This window comes from Sprattus sprattus (genome assembly GCF_963457725.1).
Source record: "Sprattus sprattus genome assembly, chromosome: 20".
Classification (NCBI taxonomy): Eukaryota; Metazoa; Chordata; class Actinopteri; order Clupeiformes; family Clupeidae; genus Sprattus; species Sprattus sprattus.
In genome coordinates this window covers 22,907,765-22,926,600 of record NC_137918.1, presented here as the reverse complement: position 1 = coordinate 22,926,600, position 18,836 = coordinate 22,907,765, and the positions used below count along the sequence as shown (strand labels likewise).

The 18,836-nt window shown below is 41.4% G+C and overlaps 3 protein-coding genes across 3 annotated transcripts in view; 2 read left to right on the top strand and 1 right to left on the bottom strand.

Annotated features, from left to right (window-relative positions):
* arhgef38 (Rho guanine nucleotide exchange factor (GEF) 38) overlaps positions 1-711 on the top strand; it is a gene marked incomplete at both ends in the record, with an annotated part of 13,938 nt that extends 13,227 nt beyond the window's left edge. Inside the window, one exon of the mRNA XM_080859090.1 lies at positions 529-711. Within this exon, the coding sequence (XP_080715216.1) occupies positions 529-711 (183 nt within the window). The remainder of the gene's footprint in view (positions 1-528) is intronic.
* A 1,039-nt stretch (positions 712-1,750) lies between these two features.
* ints12 (integrator complex subunit 12) lies at positions 1,751-3,914 on the bottom strand. The gene is made up of 6 exons (XM_080859702.1): positions 3,757-3,914; positions 3,510-3,665; positions 3,173-3,366; positions 2,871-3,030; positions 2,618-2,773; positions 1,751-2,431 (listed from the first exon to the last, which is right to left on the bottom strand). Exons 1-6 carry the CDS (start codon positions 3,910-3,912, stop codon positions 1,817-1,819), a joined length of 1,437 nt encoding a protein of 478 aa, XP_080715828.1. The 5' UTR covers positions 3,913-3,914; the 3' UTR covers positions 1,751-1,816.
* Positions 3,915-7,324: 3,410 nt separating this feature from the next.
* g3bp2a (G3BP stress granule assembly factor 2a) lies at positions 7,325-16,356 on the top strand. The gene is made up of 13 exons (XM_080859717.1): positions 7,325-7,486; positions 9,227-9,345; positions 9,495-9,576; positions 9,715-9,888; positions 10,043-10,133; positions 10,248-10,341; positions 10,533-10,713; positions 10,863-10,958; positions 11,866-11,968; positions 12,053-12,112; positions 12,258-12,386; positions 12,495-12,613; positions 13,061-16,356. Exons 2-13 carry the CDS (start codon positions 9,251-9,253, stop codon positions 13,358-13,360), a joined length of 1,524 nt encoding a protein of 507 aa, XP_080715843.1. The 5' UTR covers positions 7,325-7,486; positions 9,227-9,250; the 3' UTR covers positions 13,361-16,356.
* The last annotated feature ends 2,480 nt before the right edge of the window (positions 16,357-18,836 follow it).

Genomic DNA, 18,836 nt, shown 5'->3' with positions numbered 1-18,836 from the left:
AACTAGAATATGACTGCCATTATCAAGTATGTCATAAGGCAGGAAGTGCTGTCTTGTAGAGCATATCATTAGAACCCTCCACGGCATACAGAGTAAGTGAATCTAAACAGCAGCTGTCTGATTGGTTTATCGAGTTTGCCTGTCTGAGATAAGACCTGGCTGACGTTTGACATTATTATTGTCATGTAACATGTTTAGACTGCATACATTCCCCCATCTTTACGTCAGTGTTTCTAATGGGCACCTGGAACTGCCTACAAACCACAAACATATCACACCCTCTGTTATTCCAACATGCTGACAGGAGGCACTAGGTGTTCTACATGTCAGTTGTGTTCTCTAAATGTCACCATGTCTGACAAAAATAGAACACCGCCAGATGGAGAAACACTGCCATCTGCTGGTCACCTTCACCAGCCACTCAGTGGGTTTATGGAGCAGATTGACACCACTGTGTTCAGGCATCTGTCCTATTTCACTAAGAGAACTGTATCTTCAACTGATCAACTTTTTTTTGTTTTGTTGCAGTTTTATGCAGTGTATGCTTTCCAAGCGCGCAGTGACCAGGAGCTGACCCTTCAGGAGTACCAGCATGTCCGCATCCTGAAGTTTAACGACCTTGGAGGCAACAAGGATTGGTGGCTTGCTGAGGTCAATGGCCAAAAGGGCTATGTTCCATCTAACTACCTCGGAAAGATGTCCTATGCTTAGAGGGAGCAGCAATATGCATTATTTTGTTAAGTCAAAACGACTAAAAGACCGGTCAATATGAAGTCATGAAATGGCCATGGACGGTGCAGTTCCATTTTGAAATCAAGCCTTGCACTAAATCATTTCCCTACGTGCTAAGCACTTTCCACACAGACTCACAGTGTTGCAATCATGAAGTGTGTCATTAACTGACTTATTATTGTGATATAAATGTAATATATATATATAAATAAATATATTGAATGTTTTTATAGTAAATATATTGACAAAGATAAATATTGTGGCAAGACTTTTACAGTTCTACATGTAATTCCTCAGTGACAAATAAAGATGTTATGGTGAATATTGTCTCTCTGTTATTATGGAGTTGTGCAAGAACTTCACGATGCAGTCCACAATCCTGTGGGGCATTCTCTGCAATTGGTTAAGTGACAAACCAGGGTAAGTCAACACACACAGTTCATGGTAAACCTCCTAATACAAGAGCTCAACAGCCAATTGAATTACAACCCTCCAGTCCATGCTCCTGAGGAAACCTGTTGATTGGCTAGAATTGTTTATGGTTCAGACCAAGCCACTATGTTTGTTTTGAGGGTTTTTTGAGCACACACACACACACACACACACACACACACACACACACACACAGAGAGATCAGACAGCTAGATGACCATGATGAATTTTCTGAATTTGGCAAAAAGTGTATGGGATTAGAATCACAGAGTGCACCTTTAAATCCAATTTGCTAATTTCCATGACATGTTTGTAAGTTGAGAACATGGTACAAATTGCCACTAATACCTCACTTTCAGGGAATGTGTCTCAGAATGACCCTGTGTTGCTTCACTAAGACCAAAGAAGTGTGTCATTGTTAATATGCTTTAGGTAGCAAACGCAGAAAAACGCCTCCTTAAAAATGTTATTTATTAAATGTCCTTTTAAAACACATTTTCAGTGATCCATGAAGACAGCGAGGCAAAACGTAGCCACACAAAGGTCCGTGCTACACCAGCAGCATTAATTCCGTATCTTTACCCAACTAGATGTTAAATGTCAATGTCTCATCACAACTGTCTGGCACTCCATTTCTCTCAGCATTTCCCTGTCATTTTTTCAACTTCTTCTGCGCCGCTTTCTTCTTCACCATCTGTAGCCTCTTCATGGCCTGAAGCTGGGACTCCTGCGAGGTGGGTGTTTTGCCATCGCTTGATGACTTGTTGGCACCGTTGTTGTTACCGTTACCGCCCCCATTGCCTCCCCCGTTACTCCCCGATCCCCCATTCCCTCCGAGGCTACTGCTGTTGCTGGAGGAGGAGGAGGCCCCAGGGGAGGAGCCACTGCTGGAGGACCCGCCCACAGTCACCTTCCCCACGCTGTCTCCACTGGATGAGCGGCTCAGCACCTGCTTCCCCAGTGTCAGTGGCGGAGGCGGCTTCAGGGGCACGGGGCTAGACCCGTTGTTCCCATTATTGTTTCCCCCTGGGCTGCCGGACATTTTGGTGCCCAGACCTGATTTGGCACTGGCCATTCCAGACAAGCCTGCAGGCTTGCTGCTAGAGGAGGGAGGGGTGGATTTACCATTTCCGCCCGGAGCAGAAGAGCCAAGCTTTGTGCTAGAGGGGCCAGCAGTGGAGGTCTTGGTAAAAGCTGCCCACCCAGTTAGGCCACTTGACTGCGAGGATCCACCGCTTGAAGTAGTAGATGATACCGCTGCTGATGTCTGAGGAACAGTGCATTTATGGATATTAATGTGTGAAAATGGACATAGCTTTCTCAAAGTCTTTAAAATACCCTTTGGTTGTACTATACATATAGTTCAATTAAAATGTTCAAACTTACCTTTATGAACCAGACATCTGCCAGCAGAGAGAATTACCTGCTGTGTCGTAGCACTTAACAAGCTTACCTTAACCTCCGTTCTCTTGAAGGCCTGAAATGTGTTGGTGGTTTCTACTTTGGGTTTCAGCTCAGGCTTTTTCACTAGTGAGTCCTTCACCACAGGGGCTGCTGTTGATGTCATGGTAGGAGACGGCTTCTGTGGAGGCTTCTGGGTTTTCTGTGCCTGTGAAAGAAGACAACATAAATAAAACATCCAAAAGTCTGTTGATGGTTTCAATGACTGAAAGAAGAGATTGCAATGTCCCCTGTGTGTATCTTACCATGCGCTTCATCTGCCTGGTACACCGTGCACAGTACCACACCAGTCGCGGATCGTTAACGTCCTTGTCAGTGACGTTGGGTTTGTGGCAATCCTGGTGATATAAGTTGTGGCATTCTTGACACTCCACTAGCTGATTGCCTGAAACGACTGTCATTTGTCTAAAAAAAAAAGAAAGGAACGGCATAAGATGTATACATGTCAATATCTGAAACCTTTAAAGTAGGGTTGTTTCATTCCTGACTTAAAGTCCCACACATGCATGCAGGCATTACTGTAAGACTGTTTGATGTGGACACGTGCCTGCACACCACACAAGCGAGCCCCATTTCCATAGCAAAGATATCAGCACTGGTCTCATCCAGGCCAGAAAGGTCAGGCAGGTTAAGCTCCTTGCTGGGTGGAACAGGGATGGGCGAGGAGCGGTTCTCCACAGGTTTCTCTGTCCTGGCCTTCTTTGGTGGATCGGCTACCTCCAATATCTCTGTAACCCTAACCTATTGGATTACAAAACAGGTTTATATTACCAAATCATTGCCAGCTACACTCTATATAAAGACAGACTTCCAGGAGGAATACAAAACTATTCACAGAAAAGTGGATACGAATATTCATGGAGCTCTTCAGATATAGGACAAACCTTTTCAGTTGGCCTTTTCTCACTTTCCTTTTTGCTCTTCTCAGAACTGCTCGATTTGCTGCTACTGCTACTGGAAGATGAAGAGCTGGAGGAGGACTTGGAGTCCTGTTTAATTAACGTTACCTTGGGGCCTGGCACCTTAGGAACCTCAACCTCCTGCAACACATCATCAGCATCGGGGAGTTAAGAAAAGTTATGGAGGGTTGCAGAATTTAATTTCACAGTAAGGAAATGGGAAAAGAAAAACCTTTTGTAAACTCCGGTAGGTTGAGTCGCTTCCTCTAACCATTGATTCATCAAGTAAGGCCCTCAACTTTTCAGCAGAGTCTTTACTTTTCGAATGCAAATATCCCAGCCCTTTCAGAAAGATAGGGTCCAGATCAAGACTTACTGTTCCAGCCATGGTTTTACCTGTGGGTATAGATCACATTAAACATACATTACAAACCCCTCGAGCACAAGTAATAATAATAATTAAAAAAAAAGTAGAAGTTCTGAAGTAGAGTAGTAATGTGTCACACGTAGGTGTGCAGGATTAACTACGTAACGTTACAAATTAATTCAGCTAATGTTATGTTTAAATCTATTTATTCACAAACTGCATGTTGTAAGTTAATGCAGTCTGAAGATAAGTAAATGTTGACCTATTATCAACTACTAACCACTTTTTTGACAGCAGCTAGTAAGATGGTGATACAATAACCACAGTAAATCGGACGAATATCATTAACATTACTTGCAGGAAGTAGCTCAGTCAGCTATGGCTAGGTTAATTTTTCGCCGGTATATCTTACCTGCTATTTATTTTTTAAGATTATAAAATGTATGAAGCTACCATACGAACAAAGGCAAATTCACAGTGTTTGAGGATGTGCTATTCAGAACATACAAGCACAGATGCTATTATGTTGGACTCCAACGTTACAGTAAGAAAGCACTTTCAAGCTATCCAGCTAGTAAGAGTACGAAGCCAGACGTCAGCGGCGGTGTCCAACCTTTAAATACTCCCCTGGAAACACGACCTCGTTCGTCATTTCATTAAATTGGGCATATGTTTCATTTTTCCAAATATTACATACGTGTAGACAACCGACTTAAGCAATGTTTGCAATGCTCCTAATTCATATCTTCAAACATTGGCTATAATTTGTTGTACAATTTTACTCAGGAAAAGTTAGAATCCCATCGGCTCGTTTTAAGCGTTACACAAGGAACGAAGGGCACGTTCAAAGTAAGCATTGTTGCGCGTGTCGTGCAGGCGGGCTAACACTGCGCAGTTTGGGCTTCAACGGCATAATGCTGTTCTGTGCTTGTAATTTTGAAAATGGATTTGGTTGAGCCAACTTACAATGTTCAATATAATCAAAGTCCTTTTGGCCATGGATCCTTCCTGCACCCCTCTGCCTTGTTTGTTCGTGTGATGATACTTGTTTGTTCAGCCTCCAGGTCAATAGTAATATATTATTGTGGTTTATTTATTTATTCCAAATTATTTGGTTATTTGAATGTTTTTATGTTTAGGATTGTACATTACATATAATCCTCCCGAAGGTATTTCCCTCCTTTGGGAAATTTTCTTACACTTCAGATACATTTTATGATTGGTTTTAATTAGTTAAAAAATAGTTGTATTGCTTTTTTTAAAGCCATGATAAAATCCCATGCCACTGTTCACTGTCTTTCATGTTCGGGCACCCAAGGCTCTGAATCTCAAGCCTTATGTAGCCTACCCTATTTATGCATAATGCTAAACAGCAAAGGGTTCACCGGGGTTCGAAGGGGCATCAATTTTCCTTGTCTATGGGCTCACTTGAGGAATTAAGTCACATCTCGCAAGAGCTTTCCAGCAAGCTCAAGTCTCTTCAATGAGGTCTTGGCCACAGGAGATTAACATTTACATGTTGATGAACTTGAAAATGAAGTCAAACTGAGTTAAAACATTTTATGCAATTTACTAAGGAAATTAAATGACAACATGATATTATATGACAAAAATGGTCTTGTTTGTATGGGGCTATTTATTGTATTATTCATTTAAGCAGTTTTTGGTTTGAAATCTAGGTTCCGAATCTGCAGAATGGACAAAGTGGACAAAGCTAGCAAGGTCTCTGGCCAGGGACCTGACATGCCTTTGTAGGGCATTGAACAGGAATCATTGTGCAGCCAGGTATTATGCAAACACCTCAATGTATTCCCAACTGAGAAATAAGTCCGTCATAGGGGAGGTGAGATAACTCCCCAAACCTCCACCTGCACCCTCAGGTCTTCAAACAGCTCGCTCCTCCACGTCCCCAAAACCAAGCTCCGCACCATGGGCGACCGGGCCTTTTGCTCGGCAGCGCCACATTTATGGAACAGCCTCCCTGACCACCTAAGGGCAACACAGACACTGGATTCCTTTAAAGCTGAGCTTAAAACTTTTTTATTCAGGAAGGCATTTCTGGCCTTGTGTTAAATCTTTTCTGTTATGCTTATGTTAATATTTAAATTTGTTTTTAATTTTATTGTATTATTATAGTCAATTTCTAATATGTAGGCACTCTGAGATTCTTTGGAATGAAAAGTGCGTTAAAAATAAAATGAATTATTATTATTATTATTATAAGTGCATATACCATTAACTGGATGTCATGTTGGAAAGTAATGTAGATGTCTGCAATAAAACAAATACGTGCTTGTGTGTACGTTTTTGAGGGCTTGTGTACTGTAACATCCTTTATAAGTGACGGAGTGTGAGAGTAGGAGGTATTAAAGTACCTCTCATCATTCAAAACACGGTTGTGTGTGTTCACTCCGTGTCGGCAAATAACATAAACAAGTGTAATGAATCCTGCATTTCATCCCCCTGGATAACTTACATTGAAAGTAGGACTTTTGATTTTCATTTTATTCTTTTATGTTTCATATTTTGGTTGATGATTTTTGTAGGAAAACTTTCCACACTTTCCAAACCTTCCTTTTGCTACGACCACCTGGACAAGTTGAAGTTGCTGGGTTGCAGCCATTCCCTTCCAAAAATGCATAGCACCTGTCCTGGAAGAGTGAAATGCATGGGAGTTTTCTCTGCATCTGCGGAACAGAACTAAAAAGAGTTTAGAGTTGTTTGAGAAAATGTCTCTGAGAAAATGGCGTTTGAGCATGAAAGGTAAGATGAGAGGTTTCCAGGCTATGTCTACTTTTGTAATATGCGTCTTGTACGTTTACATCATATTTAAACAATGTTCCCTTCAAGAATAATTTGTGTATCCTGTAACATATGTAATAGAAATCATCCAAAGAAGAGTTCAGTTTTCTACTCAGATCTCTGCATGTGATGAAATAGCACTCTCTTCTCCAAGTTATTCCCCAACAATTCTACAGTCAATTAATATTAAGGATGTTGTGAGTTTTCTACAAACTTGGTACAAATGTAATGATATAACAATAGTTGTACTGTAATATTGATAATACAGGCTTCTTCAGTTATTTATAATTGGAATATTTATGTGTATTATCTGTTCACACATTTGGACTCCACAGTATGCTATATGTTATTTTATGTTATTGCTTATCATTCCTACAATAAGAAACTGTGATTGCTCATCTTAATATAGAGGTAATATTTGCCTGCTTGCACTTTTAAATGTATATATATTCGCCTACTGATTTACCAAACATTGCCAGGCAGGAAAGATTTAGTAATAAACGTCATAATTAATGTATCCAGTCCCCAATCAGATAGAGTTCTTAAACGGGGATTCGAGCCCTAGATTGCAGGGGTAAGACAATAAAATTGGGGGTATCGCTTTAAATACCAATCTCTGAAACAGCAGAGATCATAAAGTCATAGTAGCACATCGGTCTGGTAATAAAGGCGTCAAACAGTCCTGATAAATATATATGTGTATACTCCGAGTAAGAGTATAATCGACTGTCCGAATCACTGAGTTTGACATAATTTATTTAATCACTGTTCAATTAGATAGGTCCATAAAAAGGTAAGTGTGCGTTACCTTGTGGATTATGTTAACCTAGCATGCGAAATATGCTAGCATAACTAGCTAGAAAGATTTGGCTAGCTTGCATTTCACGAAAAAACTGAGGTATCTCTTAATCTGTGCATTTTACTCGGTTGCCCGATTGTCAATTACTTAGATACTTTATATAGATCCCATTTCCATCATGTTTTCGAAGCTGTAACCCAGCGGTCGCTTGGCACGCCATGGTTTCTTTGTCGCATGTTAAGCTAATGTTAGCCGGCTACGTAGTTTAAGTGGCCATGACCATACCGGCAGCCGGTAAGGCAGCTAATGTTAGCTGATGAAAACAGCGAGCTAGCTACCGGTAATGGACAGTCTTCCAGTCACAGAATAAAAGTGAAAGTTAACCAAGTGGATGCCCCCACTTTTTAAGTTAGCTACTTGTATGTTAATGTTGTCTAGCTTACGTTAACGTTCACTCAGGGTGCGTCTGTCTTCATCTTTGTGTATGTGTGAGGTAGGTTAGCATATCCAGTTTAATCATATGTTGCTGCGTTCTAGCAGCAGTAAATGTGATTTCACTCACCACCTTCATGGTGTTATTTATCTAGGACAATTTTCGTATGTCTGATAACGTCCCCTCGACAAACTCCTCATGCGATGGTTTTAGTTAGTTTGAGTTGTATGGGGGATTCAATGTCGTAACGTTACACACCATTTATAACCGAAGCTGTACATTTCAGATAATTTGGTTTTATATTATCATAGTTAATACAGCACGACAATCACTAGATGTATATGAGGTTGATTTTTCCGCATCAAACGGTGATTTTATGCACGCTCTATACCAGGAACTAATTTAACAGCGGTGATGCCAGATGGAAAAAAGAACGACGCCACAAGTACAAATGCTAAACATTTGTGGCTAACGTTAGATATGTTTTCATTTAACGTTAAGCAAAGGTTGAACATAATTTAAAAGTTTCTCATTGCTATATGAATAAGGGTCGGATCTAGCTTGTTCAGGTCGTGAACCTTTTGTTAATTTGGTACAAAAAACTACAACCAAGTTGGCAGCTTACGCTAACATGGCTATCTTTCGATAGCTTTGCTAGGTCTCATCCACTGCCAACTGGTCAACATCTTCAAACTCAGCATCTTTGGTCGAAGCAAACGTTTCATAACAATTGCATTAAGGCTCAGATAACCGTTATTTTTCTTATGTAAAATCAGTCGGTCTCTGTATTGAACTCTGTCGATTGACAGCTAGAGGCCATTGATACTGTCAAGCACAAAGTGAGACGAGTGTGAATACTTAACGCTTTCGTACTGGGAACACAAATTATGCAACAAAAGTAGTCATTAGGATAATGGATAAAATCGACGAATGAGTTATCTAGCTGTGGAGCAGCCTTGTCGTTTAACATTTGCTCTCGAGTGTCCGATGGGAAAAGGCACCCACCAAATATAGAAATTCTCTAAGGAGACTCCAAGTGTTTCCCCCGATTTCTTCCATCGGGCTGCCGCGTCGTTGGCACTCAACCCATATGTCTGTTAAGAGCAATGGAATTGTAGGCCTATTCATTTAGATTTTTCATGATTTTGCATTATCAGTCACTTTGTAGCCCTTATCCAATTTGCATCGACTTGGAATTCCAGCATTTATCCAGCACAGCCAGAAAATGGCACTACAGCATTACTTGGTTGATCAAGATGCACATTCAGTTTTTAATTGGTTGCCTTTCTTTCTCTTTTCAGTAATTCAAATTGTGTACCAAAGAAATGGTGATGGAGAAGCCAAGTCCCCTGCTTGTAGGGCGGGAGTTCGTGAGGCAGTATTACACACTTCTGAATAAGGCACCAGACTTTCTCCACAGGTACGTCTAATCAGATAGATAGATAGATGGATACTTAATTGATCCTGAGGGAAATTAATGTCATAATCAGTGTGATGTTCCAGGTGTTGAGGGAAAAAAATTGGTCTTCCTCAGCAATAAAGACATTCCACTGTCCTTTAATCTGTTAGGTTCTATGGACGGAACTCATCGTATGTGCATGGCGGTTTGGATTCCAATGGAAAGTTGGCAGAGGCGGTCTATGGGCAAGCTGTACGTATCTGTGGATCACTTTATTTATTGCTTGTGTGTAATATTGCACCGGCTTCTTTTGAATAGACAGACATCTGTCATTTTTCTGCAGTTCGCAATCTTGCTTTTTAAATATTTCCCAACAATCCATTTTTGCAGGAAATTCACAAGAAAGTCATGTCGCTGCAGTTTAGTGAATGCCATACAAAAATCAGGCATGTGGATGCGCATGCCACACTGACTGATGGGGTCGCGGTCCAGGTGATGGGGGAGCTGTCAAACAATGGACAGCCGATGAGGAAGTTCATGCAGACCTTCGTACTTGCTCCAGAGGTTAATGCACTTTAGGAAGACTGCATCAGAAATAAAGGGAACCACTGTCTGGTTTTGTTATGTTTAGTATTTAGCATTTAGCCTGTTTGTGATGCGAAATGGGTAAAGTTGTGTCTGTGACCAAAGGTTGTAACTGGTGTGATTATTTCCCCAGGGTTCTGTGGCTAATAAGTTCTACGTACACAATGACATCTTCCGGTATGAAGATGAAGTTTTTGGAGATTCTGAGGCTGAACTTGACGAAGGTGATGTGTACTTGCTAGTGACAGTTATGTGAAATGAATGTTATAGAAAGTAAACTTTTTTTTTGTAAATGTAAACTTTTGTGTGTGTGTGTTAAATCCTTCATTCGCCTTCAGAATCGGAAGAGGAAGTGGATGAGGAGATTGAAGAGAGGCAGCTCTCTCCTGACCCCGTCCAGGAGAACAACTACTATGAGCCTCATCCTGTGAGGTGAGCCCCGACTCACTCTGTCAAGCAGACACAACATAATTTACTACATTTACATTTACATTTAGCAGACACTTTTGTCCAAAGTGACGTACAAGGGAGAGAACAGTCACGCTCAGAGCAAGCTAAGAGCATTCTGTCATACAGGCAAACACACTCGCAGTCTCCCTTACCTATTCTGTCAACTTTCTCAGTAATGGTGTTGAGGAGCCCCTTGAGGAAGCAGTCCCTGAGCCAGAGCCAGAGCTAGAGCCAGAACCCAACACAGAGGACCTGAAGGCTGAGATGGAGGAGAAGGTTCTGGAGGAGATGGAAGCGAAGGTGCCCTCACCTGTACCTGTGGAGTCCCCACCCCACACCCAGGAGGCTCCCAAAGTGAGACACCATGACACTTTTTTTTTTATTTTTTTTAAGTGAATTTATTATTATTATTTTAAAAAAAAATGTTTTAAGCTTTATGCCCAAGCTTTCAGCTTTAAGTCAACATCACTTGGTCACCTTTTGATGATGATAATGTTTTGCAGACTTTCTCCTGGGCTTCGGTCACCAGTAAAAACCTTCCTCCAAGTGGCACACCAACCGGTGTGACGCCCCATGTTCTCAAAGCACCAAGCTCACAGGTGAAGGAAGGTCTTGGATTTGTGACGTTTGTGTGTGTGTGTGTCTGTCTGTCTGTCTGTGTGTGTGTGTGTGTGTGTGTGTGTGTGTGTGTGTGTGTCTGTGTGTGTGTGTGTGTTTAGTAGGGGTGCACGATTCAGAAAATGTCACGATTCGATACCAATTTATAGGCTCACGATTCGATTCAAAATCGATTTTCGATTCAAAAACGATTCTCGATTAAAAAAAAAAAATTGATTCACAGTATGTACATTTTAGTGCTGTCAAACGATTAAAATATCTAATCCTGATTAATCGCATTTTTTACATAGTGAACTCAAAATTAATCGCGATAAATTGCAAATTAATTAATCGCAAATTTTATTTTAATGCTCTTATCATGGAAAAGTGGATTGGCTTGCTTTATGCAATGTTTTATTTTATTGAAAAACAACATTGGCAAACAGGGCGGTACAAAATACAATTATAAAGTGCACATTTCAGACTCAGCCTATAGTGTAGTTAAACCATGGCTTAATAATTTCTTTTTTTCAAGTTGGCTGTGAACAAAAACAATGAATCGTAACAGTTAGGTTACCAATAAAAGGTAAGCCTACTACTTCTGTGCTTTCAGCCAGCTGCCTGTTGACATTTTCAGACAACAGTGAAGCTCGCTTCTTTTGCACATCACACATTTTAAAGGTAAACTTTCTATTCAGAAGCTTTTTATCAACCATTTCACCGTATCGCGCTCACCATCACTCAAACCGTAACGTACGCCTACTACACATTTTGCAAAGCCAAAAAGAACATTAATCATAAATCTTTTAAATATGAATCGGAAGCACTTGAATCGCGATACGAATGTGAATCGATTTTTTTGCACACCCCTAGTGTTAAGTATGTTTAATTAATGTATGTATTTTGTAGCCCCGAGTGGACACCAAGACAGAGGCTCAGGCTCCAACAATGCGTCCCCGGGACCAACGCACTCGTGACAGACCAACCTTCACCTCCAGAGGACCCAGGCCTGGTAGGAGGGAATTCATCTTCTACCTCAAACTCTGCTGGCCTCCAGTGCTCTCTACTGAATACCTAATTTGTTTATCCCATTTAGATGGTGTTGCACCTGTTGAATCACAAGTTGGAAAACCACCCATAAGCTTTGTCAACAAAGGTCAGTGTTCTAGTGATTCCAACACATGTGAAATATTCTTTGTTGAAATATTCTTGTTCCCACCTATGCCACACCTAGATATGATGTACTCTTGTTAGACACAACTAGGTTGTCTTTGAATATGAAGTTTGCTCCCCACTGGCAGGTAGGGGAGAGCCAGAGCAGGGTGACACAGAGGGCAGGAGGATTGTGAGGTACCCAGACAGTCATCAGCTCTTCGTGGGAAACCTCCCTCATGACATCGATGAGGGCGAACTGAAGGACTTCTTCATGAGTGAGTGCAGCGTCGTATTCACTCCCCTTTTGATTTTCTTAAGGAATGTAAGTTTGTAGGAAAACTACAACTTTGCCTTGAATTTGTGTATGTTTTCCTTCTCTGTAGCATTCGGGAGTGTCATTGAGCTACGGATCAACACCAAGGGTGTCGGTGGAAAGTTACCAAACTTTGGTTTTGTGGTCTTCGATGACTCCGATCCTGTGCAGAGAATTCTTGCGGCTAAGGTGCGAATTGTAAATGTGGTTTTCCACACATTGCAGATTTTAACTCGTATTGCTTGTTTTGTGAAATATGTTCCACGTGCATCTTTTGAAAAGAATCATCATGGGGTTGCACATTCATTTAGCATGGCTAGAATCTCTTCACGTAAGATACTGACCAGCAGTTATCCCTTGACTGTATTATGAGCACTAACGTAAAGTCAAAGTCAAAGTGTTTATTGTTGCATGCACCAAATTGCTTCAGTACAGCAAAATTCTTAAGACTTGGCCAGCATCATCATCTACGCAGTAGCCGTCATACAGATAGCAAGTAACATTTACCAAAAAAACATATATCTCTATAACAATAAAACCTATAACATAAACATACACAAATTTAAAGAACAACATATAACAAATCCGTCCTTGCAGTATTAATGACCCTCAGTGTCTGTCTCGGTCTCTTATCAGCCCATCATGTTCCGTGGCGAGGTACGTCTGAACGTGGAGGAGAAGAAAACCAGGGCAGTGCGGGAGCGCGAGACCCGCGGAGGAGGGGGTGGCAGCGGAGGAGACGACCGCAGAGACATCCGACGCAACGACCGTGGCCCTGGAGGCCCCCGCGGCATCGTCGGACCAGGGATGATGAGGGAGCGTGATGGAAGGGGCCCACCCCCCAGAGGTGGCATGGCCCCTAAACCAGGCCTGGCCTCCGGCAGGGGCGCCACCGGTCCTCAAGGCGAGGGCCGCTTCAGCACCCAGCGTCGTTGAGCCTGCAGCGTCTCCTCCTTACCCCCTGCAGTTTGGAAGTAGTACCACCACGTTCATCTTTACCGTTTGCATTAACGAAAGAAAAAGATCTACATGTATAAAAGTATATACTTTTGTTTTTTTTTATTATGTTTCGTTTTCTTTTTCTTTTTTTTCCAAGTTGGAATGTGACACAGCCTGTCAACCATTTATTTTGGTTCGAAACAGACAAACAAAATCCTTTGCTACTAGCTTCTGAGCAGAGCGTCCTTTTCTGGTTTCTCCAGATTACACAAACTTCAGTTTGTAAATGTGACTTAATACAAACCAACAAGGAATCATCTACAAAGTTAAGCGGAACTGGTAGACTTTGGTTTTGATAGATTAGCCCATTTGGCAAAGAGATTATATGCCTCAAGATTATTGAGGAGATACTTTGAGAAAGCCCTTCATTGCACATTTTTCTATGATGCTTTCCCTCTCATTACCATTTAGTAAGTGTTGGGTGCACATTTTGTGCAGCTGGAAAACTTGCCTTTTTATTTTTTAAATCCGTATTTTCTAAGTTTTCTTTTAATAAACACTGCTTAAACAGCATAGAAATGCACTCATCCATATGCACTAATGGGTACTTTTGTTATGTTGACATCCGTAATAAGCAGCTTGAGGGACACCCCGACTTGTCTTTTAAGCTAATCTATTCAACTGGACAGGCTTCCATTTCTGTCTGTTCTGTGACCAATATTTCTCACACCTGTTGAAGGTTTCAGTTTTTTCTGGAAGGAAACAAAGTCCTTTTTTCCCCCCAAGAAAGCTGCACCCTGGACTAAACCTAAAAGGAAAAATAAAACAACCTGAGCACAGCAGTAATGTAACTGAACAATAGAAGGGTGACACTGAAAGTGGCAGTTTTTATTTTAATTATCTTTAACACTGAGGATGTTTTTTTGTTTATTCTATTATTTGTCATGTTTTTTTACCCCTGCCCTATAATGAAGGATGGATAGAGGAGTGTCTGGATCAGCACTGATACCATCACATGGGATGGCGTATGAAATGTATAGGAAAAAAAGAAAAATAATTACTTTAAAGACAGGTCCTGTGTCCGCAGGGTTTTCTTCAGAACTTGACTTAATACAAGCATGATGGTGCCTTCTCTTGCATCCCTCAAGTCTTACTCATGAGCTGTGGCTGGGTTGGGTTTCTCAGCAGAGTGCAACAGCTATCACAACGTACAATACAGGGAAAAGGAGCAGTGTTCTTCACCACCATGTCGCTGGTGCATGTTCTCCGGATGAAATTGTCTCTCTCTTTTTTTTTTTCCGGACTGCTTTTCAGTTTCAAATATGTGACCTGCTGTGAGTTTTGTATGTTTATTTTTTATATTGGCTACATTAAAAACAAAGAAATTGTGCCTAAATTGTGATTGAAAAGTCAAAAGTGGCGGTGACTGCCGATGTGAAGCAGTTGACCAAAGTTGCTTCCTTAAGCGAATAAACTGAACATTTCCAGGGGGAACTACAGTGAGATCTGCTGCAACAAATGCATATACACTGACAATTTGGACATTCTAAAAAAGAAAAAGGATGGACTACAGCTCCTCTGTTTCCAACTTTTGAACTCCTCGCTCTCACTGAATGGATACAAAGAAAATTTGAATTTTTGGTGTGGCATCTCACTCTAGGAGATGTAGGTGTGGAGACTGAGGTTTGATGTTTTATAACCGTTCTCATATGCCACGGCTGAATCTTTACCCCACCTCAGACCAATGGGGTTTAGCCCAAGACAGGAGCACATTAGGCTGTTGCGGCTGTAATACAGTTTCCTCTGTAATTTCTGACCATTACTTTTAGATGAGCAGGTTCCACTTTGTACTGACCTCACCTGCCCTTGCAAAGCAAAGCTCAAGACTCTTTCTCTGTCATTCTGCCATCCTCTTTACATGCTGTGTGCTCTGCACCATCTCCAATGGGGAGGCTAGGGTACCATGATCCCAGCCTTCTCTACCAGTAAACACAAGGGAGAGAGGAGGGACCTCAAGATGCAGCGGAAACAGGATTTTCAACAAACTGAAAGTTTCTCCAGTTGTCTTTTAAGCTGTTATATTTTAATTTTTGCACTGATGTGGGAAATACTATTTGATGTAGCGCTTTTTTTTTATTTTTATTTTTTTACAAAAACCGACTTTAAGGTCTTCCTTGTCAGGTAGTCTTGCACTATTTCCAATGGTTTTGGGACAATCTCTGTCAGGGTATCTGCATTGTTCTTACTTTTGATGCAGTTTGATTGGGAAGAGGAGTCTTCAGAGCTGGCCATATCAAGTGGTAATTCTGTAAAAGACATGACCAAAAAGCACTCTGCGAAGAGGTATTGCAGTGTGGACTTTACCTACTGTTTTCTGCGGAAGATTTCCTCCCGGTGCGTTAGTTTGAATGACCTGGAGTGGTCACAGACACGGCGGCTTTTTGAGTTAAGCAGTTTGACCTGGCTCTGTCACTGGCACGCCCTGTGTGTGGGATGTGCACACTTCAACTCTTTATCAAGAACTCTTTAAGATGGTGCATACATGGTTCATTTTTAAAGTACATTTAACGTCCCTATTGGAGGAGAATATCGATCTTCGTCTACAGTTAAACTTATTAAGATCCAATTTTGAGAGGTCAGAGAGGTTTACACGGACAGACTGCGTTACTTTATCACTGTTACTTCAGTGACCTTAACCCACCCAAATTCAAAGCACCCCCAAAGCAAATGGCTGTACATTTTATCCACTGTTGAAGGTGCAGTGGAGAGATTTTTTTGTGTCATCATTCCAGTTCTGTGTGTTCCATGGAATAGAATCATCCTCTTGGCTTTAGCAGGTGTGGTAAGCGAATGCCTTCTTTTCTGTTTAAGTTCTTTTTTTTTTGTGAGTAGAAAATATGTTGCAGGTGGAGCAATTTTATCTGATTTGTTTCTAGTTTTCCATTTTTGAATGTGTTAAAACTTAACATACAATAAAACTACTGATATCTGCACTATGTGGTATTGGTGTTTTTCTATATCAGGGAAAGCACTGGCACAATTCAATAGAAAGAAGCCTGAGGTACAAGGCTTGACTTGCACCAACTCAAGTGTGCATTTTCATGCATGTATATAATAATAGAAGCACTCCGGTCTACCACAAAGGTATTTGTCGGCACAGGCAGGATGAGAAGACCTGAAGTTTGTTTAATGACACCATTAATCATTACTTTCTGGTTTAGTCGAGGCCCTGCTCCTCCTGTTTCAACTGGCTGACGGCTGATTAGGGAATTATTTCTGCAATGGAATCTCCAAGAAGTAGCCTCAAGTCAACACTGACAAGCAGATAAGCAGACAGAAAGTCTGGTTTGTAGTTAACTGCGGGGCTTTCAAAAGATGAATCACTGAATCAAACCAAGCAAAAGACAAACGTTTTTATTTGTTTTAGCACAGGAAGTACATCGTACAATATCTTTACTATTATTAGATGTGTTACAAAGATGGATTTTTGGCTGATGGTTGATGAAAATAGAAAACATATATTTTTTTGGCTGTATAATAAGGAAGCTACTCTCATGGCTATTTTCATGTTCAATCCAATTTTAACACTGATCTGTTAGTCACTGCTCTCCTCAGAAGAGCCGGCAGTCACTCCTGACATACCAAAGGGTCCTTGGATGCCCCGGGGATAGCCAAAAACCCTCTGCTGGTGTGGACCTGTGATATGTTGGTGTGGCCCATTGGCTGGTGGTCTTTGGAACTGATATCCTGCAGGAGGAAACAGCCACCTGAAATTGGCTGGAAGGAGACGCTGGTGATGTGTTCCCGGATGGACATTTGTGTACCACCAAGTGACACCCTGTGTAGGGCCGGGTCTGCCATTGGTCAGGTAAACAGGGTAAAGCACAATGGGGTTGGCCTGAGGTCTAAGGGTCACAGCGGGGGAGGTGGTGGTAGGTGGTGAGGAGGATGAGGGACGTTTAACTGGACCAGCGGTGGTGCTGAGGACCGCGGGGGCTTCAGGTGCAATGGAGAGAGGTTCTTCTGTGGCAGGGATCACCCTACAGGCATCTGTCTCCCGTTTTCTGTCAGCCTCAACTAACTCGGCCATGTTTATTTTGCTGTCTTCTTCAGCAAGCAGTCCTGAAAAATACATTTAAAAAGAGGGCATGATCTTGCTACAATTTAGACAGAAAATTTAATTTCTTTTATTGGCAACTTCATCTAAGGCTCAGTGAAATGTCTAATGTAACAATAGCTACTTCACAGTGGGTTATTAAAAATGGCGGAATGGAGGTAAGACCTAGATTTGGACCGTCTTCAGACATGTTCCAGGTGTTATCGTCATCGCCTTTGCCTGCGAGGTTGGCAGCATGGTCCAATCCAGAGACCTCATTGTTCTCTGAAAGCATGATATGGGCCGGTGAAGATGTGAGATGCTTATCTCAGTCCTATTAGATGCAACACTGAAACGTGCCTTGACAATGGAATTGTAAATCCTTAATCTAATCAAAGAACTTTCGTGTTTCACAACAAACCATTTGTATACATGTACAAAATAACCTCATCAATATCATTTATTGAGTAAAATTCAGCTTAAAAAGTAAAATAGGTCTTACCTGCCAGGTGTACCTCCGTAAGGAATAGCAGCAAGACCATAACAACAGCCACCGTCAGAGTCATGGTGAAAAAATGAGCCGTGATTTGATGAGAGAACTTTTATGTAGACAAAGGTATTTGTCTCACCACTAATTGGTGTGCTCTTTGGCACTTTAGATACATTTCAGATACCCACATTACAGCCACGTCTGCACATTTGCTTATTGTTTGAGCGTGGGTGTAGCCAATCTTTATGAACACAAAAGCCTTGTTACTGCGAATCCAACCTGTACAGGTTGCATGCTACAGTGTTGTTGTGCTTTAGTGGTTGTGATGTAGATAGTTCCCATTATTCTGTGTGCTCCATTTAATGTTCAGATCTAGAATGTGTCTAATAACTAAATAATTGTGTTAAAGTGTTAATTTTTGTGTGTCATTCTGTTATCCAACTGAGTCTGTGTGCTATACATATTTGCTTATGTGTGACTTTGTATTTGTTTGTGTATTTGTCTACCTTTATCTGAAGTGTCTATTGCTTTGCCTGTCCTATGTATCAGTTCTTGGGCAATTCATTTCCCAAAGGGGCCACATGAGAAAGTGGGACTGTTGTGGAGGGCCGGACCAAGAGGCTGAACTCAATTCAGCATGGAAAATGAGCATGTTTTTGCAGTATTAAAGGTGTGCCCAGACAACCAATACACATGGCACACACATGAGAACAAGCTTGCAATGCAATAGTAAGTACACAAATTAATAGTAATATCAATTTTTATCGTTTAATGTTTGATTTCTAATTTACCATTGACCTCCGCGGGCCGGTCAGGGACAGCCAAGGGGCCGCAAATGGCCCTGGGGCCGCACTTTGCCCAGGTCTGCCCTTGAGGATGGAAGAAGC